The following is a 24,615-nucleotide window of genomic DNA, read 5'->3' on the forward strand; positions in this document are numbered from 1 at the left end:
TGACCAGCTGCTCCAAAATAACTTGTGACCAGGGTTTAAATGTGCAAAAAGTCATGAGAAAGAAAATCCAATAATGGTTACTAAATTTGGTTCCTCCTTCACTGATTTGTTTTAAAAAGTAAATGTAAAAAAGAAACATTCAACACAGCATCAAAATTGGGAGCACATACTCTCTGACTTCTCCACTTTGAATTTCAATAAGTCCAAGTACAGTTCAGATTTACTGACAATCAGCATTAAGCCACACTGAGGGTCTCAGCTGTTTGGGAGGAAGTGGTGCCAAGTGTCCAGCAGTAAGAAGAAGACAAGAGAAGACGTGTTCAGAAGAACCCATTGATGGAGGTTACAGAACTGTAAAATCTGAGTCATCTTTTGTGTTTAATAGTTATAATTTACTTCAAGTTTGATGCTGGTTTTATTTTATTTTGAAAGGACCTTTTATGTGCTGCTGCCAAACTTTATCAAGAAGTTTTCTTCAGGTCGAGTTCTGTCTTTGTCCTTCCACTTTGGACAGATGCTGCTGTTCCCGATCTGACTTCACTGTTGTCTCAACGATTGAGTAAGAAAAGATTTTAGTGGAGAAAAAAACAAAACTTGAAGATTTTTTTTAAACCCTGTCCTATCCTAGGCACTTTAAAGTTGGGAGTTGGGTCATCTAGACCCACTAGACAGAGCGCTGAACCTTTTTTCTTCAATGATTTGTGATCTTCACTGGTTTCCATGGATTACATGAAATCTTTCCACCTTTGTCATGGTAGGGAGAACACGTCAATGTAAAGGTGGGGTCATCTAAGACAGCACAAGGGTTAAATCACAGACCACAATAAAACAAACGTTTATATTGTGTGGTTATTTTATTGGAAAGAGTGACGGTACAGTTTGAGCTGAAACCAAGATCCCTGAATTAGTTCTACCCATTTATGATACTACGGGAAGATGAAACAGCTTCACATCGAGACAAAACAACACAAAACCGGAGTGAAAGTGACAACAGACAGGTTTACAAATAGCTTTCAGGAAATAATCTTCTTTTTTTGTGTTTTTTTTTGGATGAAGAAGGTGGCAGGAAAAGTGGAGCAGCTACAGGTTTGTCAGAAACACAGTGAGTGCAGTTTTCCCAACATGATTTGGTGGCAAAGAAGTATTTCTGGAACAATAAAGTTCTGATAAATGGACACACTGGCATCTGGCCGTGAAGCACAGTGGGTGGTTTATTTAGTCAACTGTTAAAAAAGTTATCCATAATTAAGATGCAATACACACACACACACAGTCTTCTTGCGGTCCACGTAAAACCAGATCTTTTCATCATTAAGTCCACATAAAAAGGTGAAGTTCGTGTTCGCTCTGCACCTATTAAAACACTTTTTCGTCTCTGGGCGTTTCAGAAATACATTCAGTCTATTTTTTTTAAAATTTCTATTGCATAAGGATGCCATAACACCATCACTACCAAATAATAAAAATACTACCACAATGTGTATTAAATTAACATCCATCAGTTTTCATCCTCCTCTGTCCTACTTCACAAAAAACATAATTTAAATATAGTTAAAAGACATGAGTAATCAGACATTATGTTCACTAAAAAACACAGGGCCTCAGTGGATTAGTGTGGGAACTTTGAAGATCAACTAAAGGCTGGGAGGAATTTGAAAGCTGGCCTAAAGCTGCTGCTAGTGACAGGAGGGGAACGTCTCCACACAAAGTCTCACGATTAAACAAGTGTACGATACATTTCACACAACATCCTAATTGGGTCATATAGTTTGGTGATAAAATATGAGCAATAAGCAATGCGTCATAAAAAGGGAGAATGAAAGACGGACAGTTCAAGGAGCTGAGAGGAAACGGCGCCTTGTGGTTAAAAAAAAAAAAAAAATCAGCAGAAGACGTGACTCGACAGTTAAAATGTCGTTTTGTGGCGTTTGGTGGAGAACAGGATGTTGTTTTTTCTTTTCTTTAAATTGCTCGGGCTGCTCTATAGGTACGGGTACTGAGCGAGGCGGCGGGGACTCAGCTGGTAGGCACTGTAAGCCTCAGCTCTGGGCGTCACGCTAACGTAAGGAGAACCAGCGCTGAATTGGTGCTGGTAGGCCGCCGGGAGGGCGTGCAGCAGACTGCTGACAGAATCCTTCCGGCTGGCTGAATCCCTCCTGGAGGAAGAGGAGGAGGACGAGGCGTACGTTGCTGCATAGGGGGAGTGTCCCTGGCTGCTATGGCCGCGGCCCAGCAGCTGCTCCATGGCCTGGGAGGCTGAGGAGAGGGCGGCGGAGGCTGGGTAGGTGTACAGGCTGCTGGCAGCAGCCGGGACGGTAGCCAGAGCCGACACCTCGGGAAAGGTGTAGTGAGAGGCCGGCACAGCTTGGGCGTACGTCTGGTGGCGACGGAGGGAGGGGTCACCGTGGGATGGGCCTGAGCGCTCCTGAGATGAAGAAACCACCGACTGCACCTAAAAGGAACGGGCCGATTAAGCTCGCACATGCAGCAGTTACTTCTGAAAATGTGATTTACAAAGGAATTCATCTGGAAAATGATCCAGGCACATTTAAAATCTAACTGCTATGACACCCTGTGTCCAACAGAGGGCACTAAAGGACATAAAGATCGTGTCACACAGCCACTAAGAACATTTTGCTCATTTTCACAAGTGTTTCTTTGTCATTCATTGATGTGCGTAGATGTCACGTGTATTCTACGTAGTTTATTCGCAATTGCTGTGCAATGGAGCCTTTTTTTTGTTTCACATCTGTCCAACGCTCTTTTCACGCATGTACCACTGATGTAAACCGTTTTATCGCGTTTATGACGCACATTTTTGTTCAAATTGCGCAATTGATGCACAAATCAATAATGAATCACGCACGTTTCATGTTCTATGTTGATTTATGTGTTCTTTGCGTGGTTTATTTGTGATACATCAGTGAACATTTCACGTAAAAACCACAACTTTACTCACATATGACCAATTTCTTCCATGCAAAATGCGCAAAATGCACGCAGTGGCAGTGGGACACGGCCTTAAAAGATGTTAAGGTTTCTGACGGCAGAAACTCACCTGGCTGAGATTTAAGGGGTGTGACTGGCTTGGGACGATCCCATGTTGGTCAATGCTTTCTCCTGAACTGCACGGCTGTCTGTTGGATGCTTTCTTAGGCTTCATGTAGTTCACTGTAGGACCAAAAAAAAAAAAAGGTTAATTCATGTTGATGCAGCTTCTCAATCACCCTGGTTATGGATACTGTTCTGCTGGAGCTTCTTCCGTTTTTCAGAGAAGATGAACTATTCTTTTCTAGATCTACCTTAGAAGGGTTCCCTGAAAAAACTGTAATCTCTGAAAAAGTAACATCATATGGGTCGCTCACCGCTCTCCAAGCGGCCACGCAGCACCGCCCCCATCTCAGAGGCCTGGCCCTTCAGCGAGGGGGCCACCACTGCCAGAGACTTGGCCTGCCGGGACGACACGGAGCCGGGTGGGTTCAGCGAGCGGGGGAGAGGAGTGAGGGGGCTGGCCGTGGAGGAGTCCGAGTCGTGCACGGTCACGCAGCTGATGACATTGGTGCGTTCAGAGCGGCTCTGTCCAACGCTGGGGACGTACCAAAGTGTCACCTCCAGAGTTACGAACAAAAACAAACACGCAGCGACTTCTCCTCACCTGGCCGGGTGGAACTTGCGCTCATCCTCCGTGTCTGTGTCGCTGTGAATGGTGATGATGCTCACCGCAGGACTGGGGGTGTCAGAGATTACTATGGGCTGGGACAGGCTGAGGGAGGAGCTGGGCGGGTTCACAACACTATTGCTGAGTAAGGAGGCAGCTGTTAAACCCCTGGATACAAAGACGAGGAAAAACGGCAACCAATTAGGAGATTTCAGTACAAATGTGTATTTTAGATACATTTCAATAAAATAGTTGTAATTCAATGGTCTGGAGTGGAAAGTAACATTTGATTTAAGAAAAAAACAGTTGCGCATAAGAATAAAGCTGTAAATAAAGGAAAGCTTCTTAAAAAATGGCCGTGTTTGTGTAATTCATTCAGATCAGGGGTCTGCAACCTGAGGCTCTGGAGCCACGTGGGGTTCTTTTACCCCTCCAAAGTAGATCTCTGGCTAAAGAACCAGGAAGTGAGATCAGTTAAGTTTAGATCAGTTAAGTTTATAAATTTATAGCAAAGGTTTTTACATCACAGCTGACCTCAAGAGGCCTTATTCACGCTACGCTTCCTCAAGAATGCAGTTTTCAAATACTAAACAAAACTTTTGGTATAACTAGAGCTGTGACGGTGTGGGATGAACCAGCAGGGGGCGCGGTGGCGTGGTTAACCGCGACATCTCCGGTATTAAAGGTTTGAGGATAACCGACAGAGAAAAGCTCCTACTGTACAAACCTGTTCCTGTTCTCGCCACGTCTCGCTTTCACCTTCTTCCTGTCCTGCTTGGTTTGGGTTGTGTTTCTGTTTGGGTCAAAGGTCGCATGTTAGCAATACCAAAGCAGTTTAGTCCTTTTTTTTAATTATTCGTTCGTTTTAAGTTTGCTTTTTCAAAGCAGGAGAGCAGGAACAGAGGCCTGACAGAAAGCGACCAGTGCAGCCGCGGGTCGACCCACCTCCAGCTGTGCCCCTGCTGCACGGCTGCATCCGAATGAATGCTGTCCAGAGGCGACTCAGAGACGTGATTCTGGTGGGTTGAGCTGTGGATGGCCACGCCGGGGACCTGCTGCCATGACGACGGGATGAGGATTTGTTGGGTGCCAGCGGGCCAGGTCTGCTGAGGAAAAACAGAGGAAGCGTCTCGGTATTTGTAACGGAAAGGTCTTTCTCTGTGACGAATGCTTTGCTTGTTGGAATGAGTCAAACAATGAAGCCATGCCAAGACACAAATCTAGAGAGAAAAGGATCCTTAACAGGCAAGAGCACAAAGCTAGATGGACGAGCAATCTCTCCCAAGCCATTCCTTTATCAAAGCACTGCCCTGGAACAAATTCACACAGGTTCATGGCATGCAAAGCACAGACAACCAGGCTCTGTCAACGGATCAGAGTCAACACACAGAACCTGTTAAAAAAAGAAACACTTGAGTTTAGTCCCCTGATGCCAAACTGATCCTGTCTGAGGAGGGTGGGGGGGGCATGCCAAACGCTCTGAGGCTGAATCAGAATGTCTCCATCAGAGGCCGTCAAGGCGACGGCGCTTTTTCAGAGAGCTGCAACCTCCTCTGCTGCAACCGCGAGAGAAAACAGGACAGAAGAAGCTGCAAGCAAAGCGCAGACCGACGCAGCAACAACATGCGCTCCATGCCCTCAGCACACCTACAGGGAGAACCGGGGAATGAAAGTGTGAGAACGGGCGGTGAGGGGGGGCAGGAACAAACTCCTCTAGCTTAACCTTACTGAGATTTTAGAAAAACAAACAGAAAAAGAGATGCCAAACTCCCCCCAAAAGGACATTAGATGTACCTACACACCAGGACTTCTGTTTGACAGAATGAGGAGGTGGGATGCAACGTTAAAAATTAGCCCCCACACACTGTGCAGTTTGGGTGGGGGTGCAGAAACTTGCAAATGAAAGGAAAAAGAAGAGTGGAGGAGAGATGGAACGGTTAGTGCTGTCTTCAGGACATCAATGCTTTACCAGCACTGTGGCTGTGTGCTCCAGGAGGGTGGGCCGACCCACCCCAGCACCCAGCCCGAGGGGCAGAGAGTACTGCGGGGCAATGCCTGCTGGGGGTGGGTGCAAGGTAGCCACCATCAGGGGTGTGCAGGAACCCTGGAGGAGGGAGGATAGTGAGGGGCACCGTTAGACACTGATGGAAGGCGGCGGCGGCGTTTGAAAGGGGCGCCACGCGAAAAGCGGCTGCACGAGAGACGCACGAAAGCAACGCCGGGCAGCTGCGCCAAACTCCAGTACACAAGCTTTTCTCATCAGTTTCACACAGAACAAATGCGGACTTCATTCCACACAGACGACTGGTAGCACAATTTCTGAGCCACAATGAAAACAACTGAACAGAAAGAACGCCAGAACGGGCTTCCTCTCGCCATCACAGCAGACCGGCATGAACAGAAAACCTCATTGCACATTCAGTCAGATGACTGAGCAGAAAAGAGCTGTCCGATGCTAATGCTGGAACTTAAAGGGCCTACATCAAGCTTGTCTGTAGCCTTTCAGAGTAAACCTTATCCATACATATGATAAGATATTACCTTTAGCACACGAACAAATGATTTTTTAAAAGGAAATGAGTCATTTTCGCAGCTGCTTTTCCTAACCGGAAGTAGGACGGCTCGATCTCTGAGGCCCCACCTTTCCCTCCTTATGGGTGCCGCCCATTTTATGGCGTCAGCGTAGAGTCGGCCTCGGCAGCATGTCTGCGCTCCACCCACAAAAATAAACAATTTTTGAACTTTCGTAAAGATAGATGTGCATATTGTGGATATTAAATAAAAGCGTTTAGCCTATCACCGCTAGCTCCACGTAGAAAGTGTGTGTGTGTTAGCCTGGGGGCGGGGCTGGCAGTGAAGACTCTTCCTGGAAGGGGCTTTTCCTCATTTTGTGATGTCACAATGTTGTGGTGGGTTGGGAGGGGCTGGTGCTCAGAGAGAGCAGGGTTTTAGAGGAATACTCAGAAATGTGGGAATTGTTGTGTGAGGAATTAATATTATAATAAAATTAAAAGCTCAAAAAGGGGATTTTGCATGATGTAGGCCCTTTGAACAAAACAACTTTCCATGATTTCCATGAGAATAACGAAGGAAAAATGCAACAAGAACATGTAAAAAACACCATTTTTCTCTGTGTGGGGTTATAACAGATCTGCAAATGAGGAGTTTGTTCAAAATACACCATATCAGCTCATCTTTGAATCCTCGTAATCATCCAGGATGGTTTCACAGCATGTTTCCTGCTCTCTTTTTAGGACATTAAATATGTTTCCCTAAATCCCAGAGGATAAACATGCAGCTTGTTCAAAGTATAAACAAAAAAGTTCAACTTTTATCTAATCCAGTGTGGGAACTTTAGACTTCACAAGTTTTCCACTCAACACAAATAAATAGGAAAGAACAGTTTCTGCTCCAAATGTTTGCTTTACTGAAGTTTATCAGCAAAAATCTGTTTATGGCAGACATGATGTCCTCCGCTTGGGTTTTTCAGACAGGAAAACACTTAAAAGTCCCAATTTGTTCCAAGTTATCCTCCAAAAACAACTATTTAGACAATTGGCTTCAACATGATTGTTTTTCTAAAAGTAAAAATACCATCATTTAGAAGAAAAGCGTATTCGTAAACAAAAAAGAAAAATTTCAAAGACAAACACAGGCATGTGTTGTCATGAGTTACTGCAGTATTTGGACAAAAACAGCTGCTTGCATGTGTGCACTTCTTCAGGCCTTGACTGATTATTTTTTACTCTGTACTCATTTTACAGTTTTCCCTAATTCATCACTTGAAGTTTACATTATAGAATTTTTACATCAAACTTTTTTTTAACATTTTTTTTTATTGTGTACAATTATTTTAACAGTACACTGCAACACAAACAAAATCCAAAGACAATATCAACTGGAAGTGTAAAAGCTGTGTGAAAGGCCAGCTGTCTTACCTGTGTGAGCATACTGGGCTGGATCTGCAGCGACTGGGCAGACTGGTTTTGAGGTACTAAGGGTACAGAGTTCTCCATCCTCACAGGGAAACTGGAACTCTTACTTGAAGGCTGTAGCCCTAAAAAACACCCATAAAAAACACCTGAATACTGAGGTAAACAAATAGATGACCCGTCAACATGAAGGCTTTCTGACTGGAGTCTACATCTTCGGCTCTTGCTGGCTATAGTCAAAGGTCTGTTGGCGTCCGGAGCTCTAAGCTCTACCTTGGATAGTAGAAGGACACACTATGAGGGTCTGCTGGAAGGGCTCCGTCTGGCTGCACAGCCCGGCGGGACGCGCCGGGATGGGAACGCTCTGCTGAGCCAGACCGGGAATGTTGATGGTGGCCTGCTGGTAAAGAGCTGGCTGATAGTTCAGCAAAGGCACTGCGCCCCCCGCAGAGGGCACCTGGGGGCGGCAAAAAACAAACAAATGGGTCAACAATCACAGGCCCAGAAACACAAACCCCCTCAGTACTCGCTGACCCCTCCCTGTAAGACTATAAGGCCTGCACAATAAATCGCAAATAGTTATCGCAAGATGTGCAATCGTACAATAAATGGTTACCCTACATGTGCTAAAACATTCTGATGGCAGCTTGAAGTATTTACTTTAGTATTTATTTATTTAGGAATTCTTTCATGTTAGATGTTCACCTCCTATGTAAACGAGGGTCATTTGGAGTATAATTCAAGTTATGTTGACTCTTATTTATATTAAACGGTTGCAGTGAACTGGAAATAATATTTTTGAACAGTGTTTAACATTTGAATTTAATATTTCTATTTAATCATAGACTATCTTTGAATCCACTGTGTTCAGTTGAGGGTTTATAAAAAAAATCAATGTACATGTATTTTTCCTAATGACAAATGGCTCAAATGCAATGGCCTATATTGGCCAATCTAGCTAGCATTGATGCACACTGGTTTTTCCAAGACTTCTGGGAAATTTCCAGAGTACTGGATTGTGAAATTGTAGACTGAGACATCCCGACAAAATGGCCCCTATGGAGCCCTAACTGGGGAGGAGTTAGGAAACTCAGATCCAACCCGAGACAAAGAAACTGTTGGGGAACAGAAATACTCCAACTTTAGATTTACACCCATCACATGTAGTTATTTGTTTTCTCTTAGTGGTGTAAATGTAAGCTGACCCTCCACTTTTTGAGACCTTTCTTATGAACAACAATATTTTGAGTTTCTCTATTAATCTCTATTCAAAATGAGCTTTTAAAAAGACATTTCTTGACATAAACATTTCCTTCCCGTTAGGTGAAAGAAAAGAATCTATTCTATCGTCTCATTTCGTCAAAGCAGATGCTCTCATGGTGGCAGTGAGCGCTCCACCTGGTGAGCCTGGTGATGATTGATAAATCTTTATCGCTCTATCGAGAAGCCGCACTTGAAAGCCAAGTATCGTCTGCTCTTTCTTAGCCCAAAGGAATGCGACTGTGGTTCTCTGGGAGCCTTTAGAACATGCCTGGACGCACCTTTAGAGCAATACTGTTATTATGCAGCTGTCATTAGATGTAGACCAGACTCTTAAACTCTGGCTGCTCATTTAAATTCCAGTATAACACATCATCTTACTAGAACAACACAAAAAGTTTGATGGTGTTTCAGTTCAGTTATGCAAATGTTGTGTGACTGGTTACCTGTATAAAAAACTATCATCTTTGAAGGAAAATAAGAGTTTAAAACATCGAATGATTAACTTTAGCACGTGCAGAAGCAGTTTAGGAAACATGTTTTTAGCATTTGATTAAATTAAAATACCAATAGGAATATTTTGTTGTAGTATCAAGGTTAGAAATGTGTTTCAGAGAACAGTACCTGGTTGTGTTGGTTAAGCTGACTGCTGAAGGTGACTGTGAGGTTGCCAGCTGCGGTGCTGGGGACTGCACTGGAGGAATACAGGGGTTTGCTGCTCTCGTAGGAGCTCCTGCGCTTGCATATCTCCATGTTCTGGAAGCACGACTTCACACTGGATACAAAACGAGCAGGAGTTTTCCCCAAAGCTTACACAACACTCGTCTGTGGGAATGTGCTGTAATGCACTCACTGGGAACTGTGGGGGTAATCCATGAGGTGGCTCATGGTAACGAAGGGGTGACCCAAAGTTTTGGTGGGTGTGATCCTTTTATCGGCATCCAGGCGCAGCATTCTCTTTAAGAGGTCTATGAACTCCCGCCTGTCCGCTTTCTCAGCCAGCATGTCGGTCCCCTCCAAGTGAGATGACAGGTTGACCTGCAAACGCCAAACAATGTCAAGCGCGCGCCCAAATCGTTTGCATTAGATCTCCACCTTTAAGGCATCTACCTGCATCATGTCATCCAGACAGTTGAAGATATACTTCCTGGCCTCCTTTGACTTGATACCCATCTCCATTTCATGCTCTGCTGGGGTCTGGGTAAATAAACACATCTATTTATCTTTCATGAAAGAATTGTTGTACATGAAATTAAGTTTTTATCTAATTTCTAGCATCCTTTCACAGTTGGGTAGATCTTTCACTGGTTTTTAGTCTTATTAACCTTCAGCCTCCAGAGCGGGTAGCTGGAGTCTGGACCGCGGTTGAAGAAGCGGCTGGTCTTGGTGCCGGCGCTCAGCAGATACTCTGCAGGTAAACCTTGAGTCTGAGAGATGTACCGAATCTGGAACAACAAAAATGAATTTCAGAGGCATTCAGGTCATTTTGTGTCTGCGTTTTCTAATCATCTTCAGTATGTGGGTCTGTGTCGTTACCTGGTCGTACTCAGAGGCTCCAGGGTAAAGAGGCCAACCCAAAAACAGCTCGGCGATCACACAGCCCAGAGACCACATGTCGATGGCCTCACAGAAAGGAAGGCCCAGAATGATTTCTGGAGCCCTAAAACAGAAACGAGAAAAGTTCAGCAAAGGTTGGAAAAAAAACAACAATAAAGTGGTAAAATTATTCAAATTAAACCTTGTAAATACCCACTACGACCATCTTTGATCCATTTTTAAAGCGCTTTATCGTTTTTGAATTATGATTATGCCGTTTTTAGCCTAAATAAAAAAAAAAGAAAAAACTGGCGTCTTCTAGGACATAGTTTCTGCAGAGCAGCAGGAGTTCAGTAGAAATTCACCTCAGAGTTGTGGGTGGGACTGTTGGCCCGGAGCAAACCCACCCAGACTCTCCTGCTGGCTTACAGCCCATCACACCCCCAACCTAACATTAGCGGTGCAACAAAGATGGCGAACAATATCGGAGGTAGAGTTTGGAGCCAGATTCCTACTCAGAGGAGGAAGATGAAGGATCTAGTCGTCTACATGTGGATGCATCGGAATGGAGTGGAGCATGGGGGCTTGTGGCCCCCCCAGAGTATTTTTTACCTTTTACATAAAATCTTTTTCAAATTGCATTTTCCCCCTTTTTTTCTGATTTACACCGATTTGAATAAAGGAATAAATTGCTTAAAATATATCCTCCATCATAAGAAAATGCCACAAGAACATGTTAAAACACAAATTTGTCTTTAAATATGCTAAGAGATGAGACGTTTTTAGCCACCTACCTGTAGTAGCGAGACTGTAAATAGGTGGAGCACACAGCTTTGGACACATGACTGGCTGAGCCGAAGTCAATCACTTTGACCCTGAAGGGCTGTCGAATGGGGTCGACCAGCATGATGTTTTCAGGTTTCAGATCAGCATGAATCAATCCCAAGCTCTTTAGTTTCATCAGCGCAGTCGCCACCTAAATGCACAGACACAAAAACCATTATTAGTCTGCCCTTAAACGCTAGGAAGCAGAAAGGAGACTCTCTTGTCCCAACCTGCTGCAGGATAGGTCTGATGTGCCGCAGGGGGAGCGGGCTGAACTTGCTTTGCTTGAGAAAGTCGTACAGGTTCTGCTCTAACATCTCAAACACCAGGCAGGTGTGACCCTTGTGTTGGAAGCATTCATAGGAGCGCACAAAGTTGTACTCGTCTGCATTTTCGGCACTCAGCCTGTTAAGGATGCCCACCTGTGTGCCAGACAAAAATCACAAATGCACAACTTGGATTAGTTACCAGAAAATGTACAGAAGTGAGAAATAATGACACCACGGGTTTGTGTTCATACATACATAATTCAAAGTTTACTTTAATATTCAATGCAGCCTTCGTTTAAAACGGATTTTGAAATAATTAGTAGACATTGTCTGACAAACTACAGTTAGGATCAGTTAAGACACATTGCTAACAAAATGTGTTTTTTAATACATCAGAACAATTTTTCCTAAAAAAAATGATATTGACTTCTTCGTGGAACAGAAAAGTTCCCAAGTTCAACTCAAAAACTTAAAACAAATTTAATGGTTTAGGTATTTTACCTTACAAAACTGACAACCTTATAAAAAGATCTAACTTAATGCTTTGGCCTTGTTGTACTGAATCTTGCTTTTCTTCTATTATAAGAGTTTTAATTTTCAATAAAGCAAAAGTTTGTTTAAGGCCATAACACCACTTTTTATCATGAGTTATGTCAAGATGCAAGATTTTTTAATCAAATACTTTTTTCTTATAAGGATAATGTACCCGTTTTATTATTTAGAGCTGTGTTTTTCTGCTATGTTAAGCCACCTGAGCCTTCATTCTATCAGGAAGTCTGCAGTCATCAAACATTGAGGATTTTAGCATCAAAAGTTCATATTTTAGTCCATTTTGTAAAATTGATTTGGTATAGACTATTGCAACTTTTTTTTTCATTCCCCACAATGAATTCTTACTTTTTCTTGTGTTATTCTGTAACTTTTTAAAATTTTAGAAAAATGTCCTCAAAGCTAAAATCATTAAACAAACTAAGCAATGGTTGAGCTAAAAAAACAAAAATCTGAACGTTTACCTCAATTTGTCCCTGCCGAGCATATGAAGGATGGTTTTTCAGTATCTTGATGGCGACTATTTCATTGGTGCCCCTTTTCCAGCATTTGGCCACTTGTCCAAATGTCCCCCTTCCTAAGAACTCCAGCACTTCATAACTGCAGGACACGGAGCAGAGGATCTCATGCTGCACGAGCTGATAATCTCCCTCCCCGTTGGAGCTGCTGCTCTTCGTGGTTGGAGCCGAGTGAGGGATAGACTGACCCGTACCCCCTCCTCCTCCTCCTCCACCCGTGCGAGTGGAGTAGGCTGCAGGCGCCGAGAGCTCCTCCAGTATTTGAACACTTCCACATCCGCTGCCCTCAGAAGTATCCTCGATCTTCCTCTTCTGTCCGTGCCTGTGAGCCCTGGCCTCCGAAGGGGGCTCATGGTTGTAGGAGGAAGACGCCGCCTGTTCTGGGACTCTTCTGCTGGATCCACGAGGAGCGCTGCCGGTGCTGTCGGCTGCACGCACCACCACCTGAGCCCTGGAGCCGGCCGCCGACGGGGGGAAGACGAGGGAGGGTGCAAACGGCTGGACGGCGATGGCTGGGGTGAACGCATACGCCGACTGGCCTGCTATGGAGCCGTACGCTTCAGTGGTGGACACATCCCAGACTCCACCTTCCACCTTTAGCTTCTTCACCCGACAAAAGGCACTGGAGGGGATCGAGGGGGGAGAGAAGACCTGCAGCTGCGAGCTCATTTCTGGGGAAAAACAGAAGACAAATGAATAAAAAACACCAAATCTACAAATCTAATAAAACAGCTGATTTACACAGATTGCATTTATGACCTTTGGGCCTAAAAAAGCATTTGTGCTCAGTTACAAGCATGTACACTAGGGGTCAGTGTTCCGTTTTTCTGTAAGTGGTGATACTTTCTCACAATGTTGATGTGTTTTTTCTGCGGACTTGTAGTCTATGTTGAATCTCATATGGGGACTGACATGTTGCAATATATTGCTGCAAATTAGTGTATTTTTTTCAAATTTTTTGCACTCAGAACACAAACCATAACATCCAGAGTCATGTCCCAGCACAGTTCAGCTTTTGTGCCTAAGAGTTGAAGTGAAATCCTGGAACCAAATGTAACGTACTTCAGGGTCAAATCAACTTTCGGACAGAATGGAGTGTTCTACATTCCCACACAAAAACCTGTGTGGATGTAACTAATGCTGCGTTCATACTGAATAGAATTTGGGTGTCAAATTTGCATCTGCCGCCTCTCTTTTGATGTGTGTCGAAACCGCTGCTCGAAGCTTGTAAATAAAAATGTGTCCACGAACTTGATGCTCCTGCAGGGGAGGAGCTACCATCACGTTTTTAAGCCTCATGATCGCTACATCGCATCGTCAGTATATCTGTTATCTCCTTTACAATGCATGGAAGACATGGATGATGTTGAGAGATCCGGTTTATTTATTTTGAAGATGCGTCTGTAATCACGTCTGGGTTCATGAGATCATTCAGAGACTCTCCCGGTACGGTGAGCTTCCCCATCGACTGCAGGAGCAGCGTCTGAACGACGGCGCTTTCTGCCGTACTTCCGCCTCTCTGTGACCCAGTTTGACGATTTGCTGTCTCACATGGGGGAAATATATAAAGAAATCAAATAAAATAAAATAAAAAAGGACCTTTTTTAATGATTGTCTTGATCCAAATAAAATAAGCATCATAAAGTTCAGAAGAAGAACAAACATCAATGATCAACCTGTCCTCCATGTTGGTTTTGGACACATCAACACATCACGGGCCGAAGCCAAGTCCCTGTTTGGTTGACGAAATGCAAATTCGAATGCGTTGCTGCCAGACAGCCTTCCATTAACTTAGCATTCAAACTGGCACCCCTGATCTGCAAATCATGTTCTGTGTCAACATAGCTTTGGCGGGCCGTGCCATTTTTTTTAAATCTCAAGTATAAAACCAGAATCATAGATTTATCCATTTGGTACCTGAAAAAAAAGGATTGCACAAACAAATTATAGGTATTGTTTTATATTAACAAAATACAAGACCATAGGCCCAAAAAGATCCTAAAATTATGTTAACAACAGGTTTCAAATTACTGCTAAGCAAAAGATAAAGAAAAATGTCTATAAACTGCTTTGAAAAAATAAAGGCATTTCAGAACCACCTTCATAAGCACTAAAACACTTTTCTTTTTGAGTCAATCAATGAGAAGGATTTTTGTTTCGCTCAAAACATTGAATCAGATATTTTAATACCTACGTTCATCTGCATTGTTATACTAGAATTTCATTCATTGGTTCTATTTTTCCAATCATTACCATTACAAAATGTTTAGAAACAACAACGTGCTCACAGGCTGGATAACAAACAACATTTAAAATCAGGGTTCTATACGACAGAAACTTTTAAAATGAACAAAAGTCATTTATGGCAATTATTAAGTGACGTTTCATTGATGTGGCAGTAATGGATGAGAGAAGCCACAATGCAGTTTCCTGTAAGTCAAAGTATGCAGAGATTTAAAAGCTGGTTTGGCCAGATTGAGAACTAGTACTGTGTATTGGTTTCTACAACATCACTTATGACATATTTATACAGACGTGCTTTGAAAACTTCTGGAGGGCTTTCACCGGAACTTTCCGTGAGGAAAATACCTTCCTTTAAAGTTATAAGGAAGTTATTAATTATTCTCTTTTGCACAACTATACAATGAAATCTTGAAAATCGTATCGCCTGAAAATTGAAAACTCCACATGGAGGCTACAATTTACATTTGTTTTAATGTTCATTACTATGCATCGTCCCTTTCTCGATAAAGTACATAAAATAATAATAAAAAGGCCTCCAGTTAATGATATGGAATGTTGACAAAGGTGTATGCTAAATATTTAACTACACAGAAAAAGATTCAGAAATATAAAAACATGATCACAAAAATGTAAAGATTTAATGAGACCATATATAATTATTTATAATGACTGTCTGTATGCCTTATATTTTTTTAAAGCAGACTAAAAATCACATTTAATGTAACATTTTTGTCTTTTAGATGTTTTTATTTGAAAGGGTAAAGAAAATAATCTCCAAAACAAACAGAAGAGGAAAAGTCTGAAAACGACACCAAGCCTTTACTTTAGCACATCAGGGTAACCAGAATTATATCTGCAGATTATAAAACAATTACTTACTGCTCTATTATTATGGGAGTTTATGAAGATTATCTAAATCCAAAATAAATAGTAAAAATGTTAGATTATTACAGAGCTCCGTGTTTATAAGACGTGTTATAACCAATGGAAATTATGGTCAGAATCATTCATGATTGCTCAACAGATCCTTTTTTTTCTACATGCCGATGTCAGCATAATCACGCAGTTTCAATAAAACATTTCAATTTTACTGCTTCTATAACACACTTACGACATCATTGTAAAACATCAAAGACATATACCAAAGATCAACGACTTAAATCCTAATTTTACACGGGCTACGCTAACATGCTAATGTGCGTTAACTTTCTAAAATTGCGGACATTTAAAACGTCCGCGTTAGCAGTCGGTTAAACTCTATCCTTTTGAGTGTGAATTGCCATAAAACAGATAATATGAGTTGGACATACCCGATGTCGGGTTTCCACGGCTTCGAAGATCAGTTTGGTCAAAGGTTTAAATCCCAGAGCAGACCGCTCATCCACTTATCCGATTAGCCTCCGCTAGCTAGGCCTGCATTGTTTCCTCGGTCGACGATGGTGAGCAGCAGAAGGCCCCGTTTCCAGAGAAAACTGTAAAAGTTTTCATAGTTTCTTTAAAGCCAGCCAAAAGTTAAAAAAGATAAAATAGCAGCGTAAATCATGACACCGCGTTTAAAACCGTATTTTTAAAGACTGAGAGAAAGAAGAAAAAAAATTCCACTTTTCTCCACAGCAAACCACGTCGTTATATCAGCTGCAGTTCTTACGTCACTTCCGGTTTACGCAGTAAAAGACTACAATTTGTCTCGAAAAAGGCTCAATTCTTCAGTAGTTTTAATGATTTCTTCAGACTTTTGTGATTTGATTTGATGAGAAAATTAAAAACAGTTAATCTAAATGTTTAAGTTATTCAGACACCAGAAATGGGCTGCGGTGGTTTGTGTAAGATTAAGATTTTAAATAAAGGAACCGTGTTCAAGCAACAATGTAAAGCTTGACGTCGGTACTGGTAATTTTCCGTTACGGATTTTTTTCCCCTTGCAAATTCCTCAGTTCATATCATCTTAAAAATCTTACTAATACCATACAATTATAAAAAACAATTTAGAGAGACCCAGCCGGAATCAATTTTATTTATTTTATTTTAAATGCTTTTTGGTATAGAAACTATACAGAACAAAAGAAGCAACAGCAAACAAAGACGTTTCGTGACAGTCAGTTTTTTTTACAGTATGTTTGGGTCAAACATTAAAAATGGGTTATGTTTCTTTTTATTATCATTATTATATTTTATTAATCTCTTCAAGCTTTTATTCTGAAGGGTAAAAGGTGTTGATGGCATTTTTATACTATCCATATATTTTTTTAACTAGACTCAATTTTCATACAGATTTATTAATATGTGTTTGGGGTTCAAACAATTTCAGTATGAAGCTTTATGAGAATATTTCCTTCATTTTAGATTTTATCACACAATATCTTTATTTATTTTATGTAACAAAAATGTTGCTAAATTACTGTTAACATATATATTTTTTTAAATACTCAAATTCAAAACTTTGTGGTAAACAAAGTATGTCAAGATGCGTCAGTTTCAAGTTCAAATCTAAGATTTTAACCATCTGCTGTTGTACAAAAGACTCAGATACTTATGGTTAAAATACGTTCCTGTCCCTTTAAGTTCTGTTTAGAGTTAGACGCATGCTCATTAAAAGAGTGATGACGTCATCGTGTTGCTGCACGGCACCTGCCTGTCTGTTTTCCTCCGTGCGTGTGAGAGTGCCGCTGCGTGGCAGGTTGAAATGAAGTTTTTCTTGGAAGTTTAGTGTGCGTTGATGACAAAGTAAGTTTATGTTAATATATGTTACTTGGAGTAATTTAGTTCAAATATTCAGCATGTTTACGTAGTGCACAGCTAAATAAGCGTTAATTAGTCAATAATGAGCATAAAGCGCACGTGGGCGCTCATGACTTCTTTGTTCTTTTTATGTGATTTAAGTTGCATATTAAGTTTATATTTGTGTTTGTGTTTATTAGAGACCACACACACACACCTACCTGTGTTCATCCACCTATGGAAATGTACCTGCCACTGTATGTCAAGTCAAAGGATGTAAAGCCTGAAGCGTGGATTATAATTATTGAAGCCACCCTCCTGCCTGCTGTCATTTATTCCACGCACCCACTAACAGAAACAGCCTCATCCAGGCCTTGAAGTAGTGTTCTGGCCGACACTCCTGGTTCGAGAGTGGTGTCACCCACGAACAGTTTTTGATCCCATATCCTCCTTTACATTTTGGTCCTTCGAGCCGGATGACACTGCCCTTAACCAGTTAAGATGGATGAAGCTCTGAACTATGAAGCAAGTGGTGCACGTCCCCGACGCGTAGTTCGTCCCCCTCTTCGATTTGAAGAGTATGTGGTGGATTTCACAGATCCAACCTTCCATGGACATGAGACAGGAGAACATTTGACCCATTCACCTGAAGCAGCCAGTGAGACCTCAGACGGACATTCAGTTGCATCAGAGATAGACCCCAGATATGAGATTCAGAGACTGTGGCATGAGCGAGAAAACCTAGTGGTCCAAAAGCCACCCCTTAGTCCTATGCATGACCGGCTGAGAGACCAAACCCTTCTTCAATATGATCTTTCACCGAAGCCACGGCAGTCTATTTCTACAAACCCTGAGCTTGAGGAGATCCGTCAGGAAAGGCTCCTCCTTCAGCAATCACACATTCGGATGGCTGCGGATTTTGAAGACATGTGTGCAATGCAACGGGACATTTTAAGGATGATGGACTCTGCTAATACTGCTCCACCCTGCCAATCAACCCAAAGAACATATGCCGATCCACTAGGAAAGGTGGAAAATGTTAAAGAAGAAGATTGGCCAGCACCCCCACCTCCAGTTTGTGAGAAAAAGGAGCAGGTAGAAACTCACTCACCTATGCTGGAGCGACTTGATAAAATGATGAGAGAGCTTCAGATTTTGCGCAGCCAAGCGCTCTCAACTCCGCAAAGTCAGCCATTGTTGACTAGGCAACCCCCAAATGACACAGATTTAAGACCTCCAGAGACTAATTGGCACAAACGTTATGCTGTGCCAACACAACATAACTATGGTGAAGATCCCTTCCCAGCATCTCCATCGCCCATCAGGTTAGCATCAACACCTTATCACAAGCATGTGGATTCCCCAAATGTCATCTTTCAGGCTAGTTCTGGTTCTAACCGTCCCCCTGCACCCAGTCAGTTGTATGGTCGGAGTTCAAGCTTGGATGCAACTTACCATGGACCTCGTCCATCAATCCCAAACCTCGTCAACCGAGACCCTGGAGAGTTCGCCCACCTGAAGATGGCGTTGGAGAATTTACTCCCTCCTGACAGTACGGAGCTGTTCAAGTACCAGGTGCTGATTAATCACTTGAAGTTGGAAGATGCTAAGCTGGTGGCTGAGGCTTACATCTATTCACCAACACCATTCACAGACACCATGAGAACTTTAAACGAGAAGTTCGGTCAACCTCATCAGCTTGCATTAAAGAGAATAGCTGAAGTGATGAATTCCCCTGACGTCAGGCGAGGTGACGCTGTTGCCTTTGAGAGGTTTTCCCTCCAGGTTCAATCGCTGGTGGGAATGTTAAAGACACTTGGCCCTGATGGGGATGTGGAGCTGCGGTGCGGCTCTCATGTAGCCCAGCTACTTAGTAAGTTACCCCCTGAACATCGAGCAGAGTTCCGCAGGTGCATGTTCAACCGCCCTGACCAAAGATATACCCTTGCAGACTTAGCCAGCTGGTTGAAGTACGAGTCTTGGTGTCAAGACTTTGACGGCCAACTACCATCAAGAGGAGTAAGAGATAAACCACAGGGTCGGAACCCTGAGGGGCCATCCGGTAGACGTTCCACTGCAGTGTTTCATGGAGCAGAAACCAAAACTCAATCACTTAAATCACCAAGCGGCGTCCTACAAAAGAATCCCCCACCATATTGTGCTTACTGTGACAACAGAGATCATCACTTAAGTCAGTGTACAGCAATCAGTGGACTGTCAAAGGAGCAGCTAACTGAATGGATCAAAATCAACCATAGGTGCTGGCGCTGTGCCCGCTCTCATCGTGCTGCAGAATGCACCCTGAAGAAGCTTTGCAGCTTATGCCAAGGTCGTCACTTAAAGGTTCTCCATGATGTCAACACAAGTCCATCTAAGAGGTCTTCAGAGACCACAGCACGCCAACCACAAGATGGAGGTGAGAAATGCACTGGGGTTTTATATCTCGACCGGCCAACAGCAAACAGTCGTGTTCTTCTCAAAGTTGTTCCAGTTCTCATCCGCAACAAGGGTCAGATTCTAGATACATATGCTATCCTAGATGATGGGTCTGAAAGGACTATGCTTCTACCCAGTGCCGCCCAGCAATTGCGGCTTGAAGGTGACCCAGAGACCCTTCCTCTACGCACAATCAGGCAAGATATACAGAATATGAGAGGCTCCTGTATATCCTTTACCATTTCACCAAAGGCTAATCCCAAGACTAAGTACCAGATCAGGAATGCCTTCACGGCCTCCCACATTGATCTCGCTGATCATACATACCCGATCGAGTCACTACAGAAGAAGTACAAACACCTGAGGGGACTAACTATTCAGCCCTTCAAGAAGATCCAACCGTTGCTGTTAATAGGTAGCGACCATCCACACCTTCTCACTCCTATTGAGGCTGTTAGGCTGGGACCTCCTGGTGGACCAGCTGCAATCCACACCAGGTTAGGCTGGACACTGCAAGGCCCCTCCAATGTGGTTTGTCAGTTCAACAGATCACAGCAGTGCCTCTTGACCTCCATTCCACCCCAAATGAGTGAGCTGATGAAGCATGTGGAGAAATTGTGGCAAACTGACACCATCCCCCTCAGGATAGACAAAATAGTGACTCGCTCCAAGCAAGACCATTTCGCTGTTGAGATGCTTGAGGCCAGAACAACAAGGGTGGAGGTCAGTGGAGTATCTCGTTATGCTACTCCTCTGCTCAGAAAGAAAGATATGCCATGCCTGCAAATAACCCCTGATGCTGTGAAGCCAAGCCTGAGAGCTATTGAGCGAAGACTCCTGAAGGACTTGGAAAAGGCTGAGATCTACTCAGCAGAGATGGAGAAACTCATTCAAGCTGGATATGTTGCCAAAGTTGAAGAGTCAGAATTGAGTGACGTAAAGGAGGCTTGGTACATACCACATCACCTTGTCAGTCACAACGGTAAGCACCGTCTCGTGTTTAACTGCTCTTTCAGTTACCAAGGCCAGACTTTGAATGAGTATCTACTGCCTGGCCCCACTTTGGGCGCCTCTCTTCTTGGAGTTCTTCTTAGGTTCCGTGAGCATGCAGTAGCCATTAGTGGTGACATAAAGGGCATGTTCCACCAAGTTCGCCTTCTTCCTGAAGACCGCCCTTTACTCCGTTTTCTGTGGCGCAACCTGGACCTTGATGAACCACCAGCAGTATATGAATGGCAAGTACTGCCCTTCGGCACCACATGCAGTCCGTGTTGTGCTACGTATGCACTGTGGCGTCATGTAAAGGATCACTGCATGCCAGAAGACAAGGTGAGAACCTCCATTGAGAGAAGTTTCTACGTTGATAACTGTCTTCAAAGCCTACCAACAACAACAGAAGCCAGAGATCTTGTCAACGAGCTCCGAGCTCTTTTGTCCTCGGCTGGTTTTGTCCTCAGACAATGGGCTAGCAACGTTCCGGAGGTCATTAGCCACCTTCCAGAGGAAGATCGTTCCAGTAGTGCAGAACTTTGGTTAACGCAAGACAGGACGGACAGTCCTGAATCAACCCTGGGTCTCAGTTGGCACTTTGCCACTGATATGCTTGGCTACAAACATCGCCCAGTCCAGTATGGTGCTCCCACACTCCGCAACATTTACAGAGTACTTGCTAGTCAGTACGATCCATTGGGGTTCATTTTGCCTTACACCACCAGGGCCAAAATCCTAGTCAGGTATTTGTGGGATAAACAAAGAGGCTGGGATGACCCCCAGCTACCACCTGACCTCCTGCAGCAATGGAAGACATGGGAGGCTGAGTTACAATTCCTCCCTCAGATTGTCTTCAGCCGTCCATACCTACCTGCAGGTGAAGCTGCGTCAGTAGCAAGACGAGAGTTGCATGTGTTCTGTGATGCCTCCGAGTTGGCTTATGGAGCAGTGGCATACCTCAGGACGGTCTGTGAAGACAATCACACTCACCTTGCCTTTGTGATGGCCCGCTCCAGAGTAGCCCCAAAACGGCTTCATTCAGTTCCCAGGTTGGAGCTCTGCGCTGCCCAAACAGGAGCACAGCTTGCCAAACTGCTCGAGGATGAGCTCACGTTGCCAATCACAGCCATTTTCTTGTGGACAGATTCAACAACTGTGCTGACCTGGTTGCAGTCAGAGTCTTGTCGCTTTAAGATCTTTGTTGGCACACGTGTAGCGGAAATCCAAGAGCTAACCCAACATCATCAGTGGCGTTATGTAGACTCTGCTCAAAACCCTGCAGATGATATTACCAGAGGCAAGACCCTGCAAGATCTCAGCAAAGCCAACAGATGGAGTTTTGGACCCCCCTTCCTCCACATGCATCCAGACACATGGCCAACAATTCCAGCAGCTAATGAGATAAATGCTCCAACCACTGATGAGCTCAGGAAGACTACTTTCTGTGGGATGTCAGCTACACCTGCAAGTCCTAAGATGAGTGAGCTCAGCCAAAGTAACTCCTGGCAGGAGTTGCTCCGTACTACAGCAGAGAAGCTGCATGGGGCGGCCAAAGAGGACACTTCGTTAAATGCTGAGGATTATCGTCAAGCCGAGTTGTTTTTACTCAAGTGCATTCAAGAGGATAGCTTCCCCAGTGAGCTAAAGCTTCTAAAGGCAGGCAAGGATATCCCACGCAGTAGTCGCTTGCTAACTCTGTCCCCTGAGTTAGATGAGACTGGGCAGCTAATCATAGTTGGTGGCCGTCTTCGTCGCTCAGAAACCCTGGCTTATGATACTCTCCATCCAGTGGTGCTTGACCCTTCACATCCATTCACTCATCTGCTCATCAGAAACTATGACAATGAGCTTAGGCACCCAGGTCCAGAGCGTGTATTTGCTGAAATTCGACGCAAATACTGGATTCTACGAGGCAGGGAAGTAATTCGGAAACTCCAGAGAACCTGCACAGAGTGTCAAAGATGGAGAGCAAAGCCATCGGTTCCGAAAATGGCTGACTTGCCACTAGCTCGTCTCCGTCTCTTCAAGCCTGCTTTCTACTCTACAGGAGTTGACTGCTTTGGACCATTCAACATCAAGATAGGACGCCGATCTGAGAAAAGATGGGGGATCATATTTAAATGCCTCACCGTAAGAGCTGTGCACCTGGATGTTCTGAGTTCCCTGGACACAGACTCATTTTTAATGGCTTTCCGAAGGTTTGCTGCACGAAGAGGAACCCCGGCAGAGCTGTACTCGGATCAGGGAACTAATTTCAAAGGAGGAGAGAGAGAGTTGAATGAGGCATTTGCTGCTATGTCTCCAGACCTCCAGCGACTCTTAGCCCCAAGCAAGATTCAGTTCCATTTCAACCCTCCTGCTTCTCCTCACTTTGGAGGAGTTTGGGAAAGGGAGATCAGATCTGTTAAGACAGCGCTGTACATCACAGTTGGAGCACAGCCCGTTCAAGAAGAAGTGCTCCGAACAGTGTTGATCGAAGTGGAGAATATTCTGAACTCAAAACCTTTGGGCTATGTGTCTGCTGATGTTAGTGACCCCGATCCCGTGACCCCTAATTGTCTTCTGATGGGGCGGCCCGACGGAGCACTGCCACAAGTGGTATACGAAAAGAATGAGCTCCTGAGCCGAAGACGGTGGAAGCATACGCAGGTGCTTGCAGACCACTTCTGGACCCGCTTCATCAAGTTGTACCTTCCCGGACTTCAAATACGTCAGAAGTGGCAGTCCTTAACAGACCCAATAACGGAAGGCTCAGTCACCATGATCGTGGATCCCCAGCTCCCAAGGGCACTGTGGCCTATTGGGCATGTCATCAAGGTGCACCATAGCCTAGATGGGTGTGTCAGGTCAGCTGACGTGAAAGTGAAGGACAGGACCTACACTCGACCTGTTGCCCGCCTAATCTCCTTACCTGAGCTCCCTGCGAAAGACTCTAAAGGGACTTTGTAAGATTTTTACTTTGCTCCTTAGTTGTCTTTTGTTGGAGCAAACGTACTGCGCACCTTTGGGGGCGGCTGTACAAAAGACTCAGATACTTATGGTTAAAATACGTTCCTGTCCCTTTAAGTTCTGTTTAGAGTTAGACGCATGCTCATTAAAAGAGTGATGACGTCATCGTGTTGCTGCACGGCACCTGCCTGTCTGTTTTCCTCCGTGCGTGTGAGAGTGCCGCTGCGTGGCAGGTTGAAATGAAGTTTTTCTTGGAAGTTTAGTGTGCGTTGATGACAAAGTAAGTTTATGTTAATATATGTTACTTGGAGTAATTTAGTTCAAATATTCAGCATGTTTACGTAGTGCACAGCTAAATAAGCGTTAATTAGTCAATAATGAGCATAAAGCGCACGTGGGCGCTCATGACTTCTTTGTTCTTTTTATGTGATTTAAGTTGCATATTAAGTTTATATTTGTGTTTGTGTTTATTAGAGACCACACACACACACCTACCTGTGTTCATCCACCTATGGAAATGTACCTGCCACTGTATGTCAAGTCAAAGGATGTAAAGCCTGAAGCGTGGATTATAATTATTGAAGCCACCCTCCTGCCTGCTGTCATTTATTCCACGCACCCACTAACAGAAACAGCCTCATCCAGGCCTTGAAGTAGTGTTCTGGCCGACACTCCTGGTTCGAGAGTGGTGTCACCCACGAACAGTTTTTGATCCCATATCCTCCTTTACA

At 43.8% G+C, this 24,615-nt stretch overlaps 1 protein-coding gene across 4 annotated transcripts; it reads right to left on the minus strand.

The window, feature by feature from the left end:
• Positions 1 to 835: 835 nt before the first annotated feature.
• On the minus strand, positions 836 to 16,444 carry LOC101164719 (homeodomain-interacting protein kinase 1-like). Of its 4 annotated transcripts, none has more exons than XM_023955245.1 (18): positions 16,102 to 16,444; positions 12,494 to 13,218; positions 11,442 to 11,633; positions 11,181 to 11,362; positions 10,387 to 10,510; positions 10,176 to 10,295; positions 9,961 to 10,047; positions 9,704 to 9,888; positions 9,475 to 9,625; positions 7,864 to 8,047; positions 7,597 to 7,715; positions 5,628 to 5,762; positions 4,604 to 4,761; positions 4,386 to 4,451; positions 3,656 to 3,826; positions 3,366 to 3,586; positions 3,059 to 3,171; positions 836 to 2,452 (listed from the first exon to the last, which is right to left on the minus strand). In XM_023955245.1, exons 2-18 carry the CDS (start codon positions 13,214 to 13,216, stop codon positions 1,982 to 1,984), a joined length of 3,402 nt encoding a protein of 1,133 aa, XP_023811013.1. In that variant the 5' UTR covers positions 13,217 to 13,218; positions 16,102 to 16,444; the 3' UTR covers positions 836 to 1,981. The 4 variants fall into 4 exon arrangements, with proteins under 4 accessions (XP_023811013.1, XP_011473857.3, XP_023811015.1 ...); XM_011475555.3 differs by having other exon boundaries at positions 4,604 to 4,764; XM_023955247.1 differs by lacking the exon at positions 5,628 to 5,762.
• Between the last annotated feature and the right edge of the window lie 8,171 nt (positions 16,445 to 24,615).

The sequence above is a fragment of the Oryzias latipes genome, chromosome 5 (genome assembly GCF_002234675.1).
Source record: "Oryzias latipes chromosome 5, ASM223467v1".
Taxonomy (NCBI): domain Eukaryota; kingdom Metazoa; phylum Chordata; class Actinopteri; order Beloniformes; family Adrianichthyidae; genus Oryzias; species Oryzias latipes.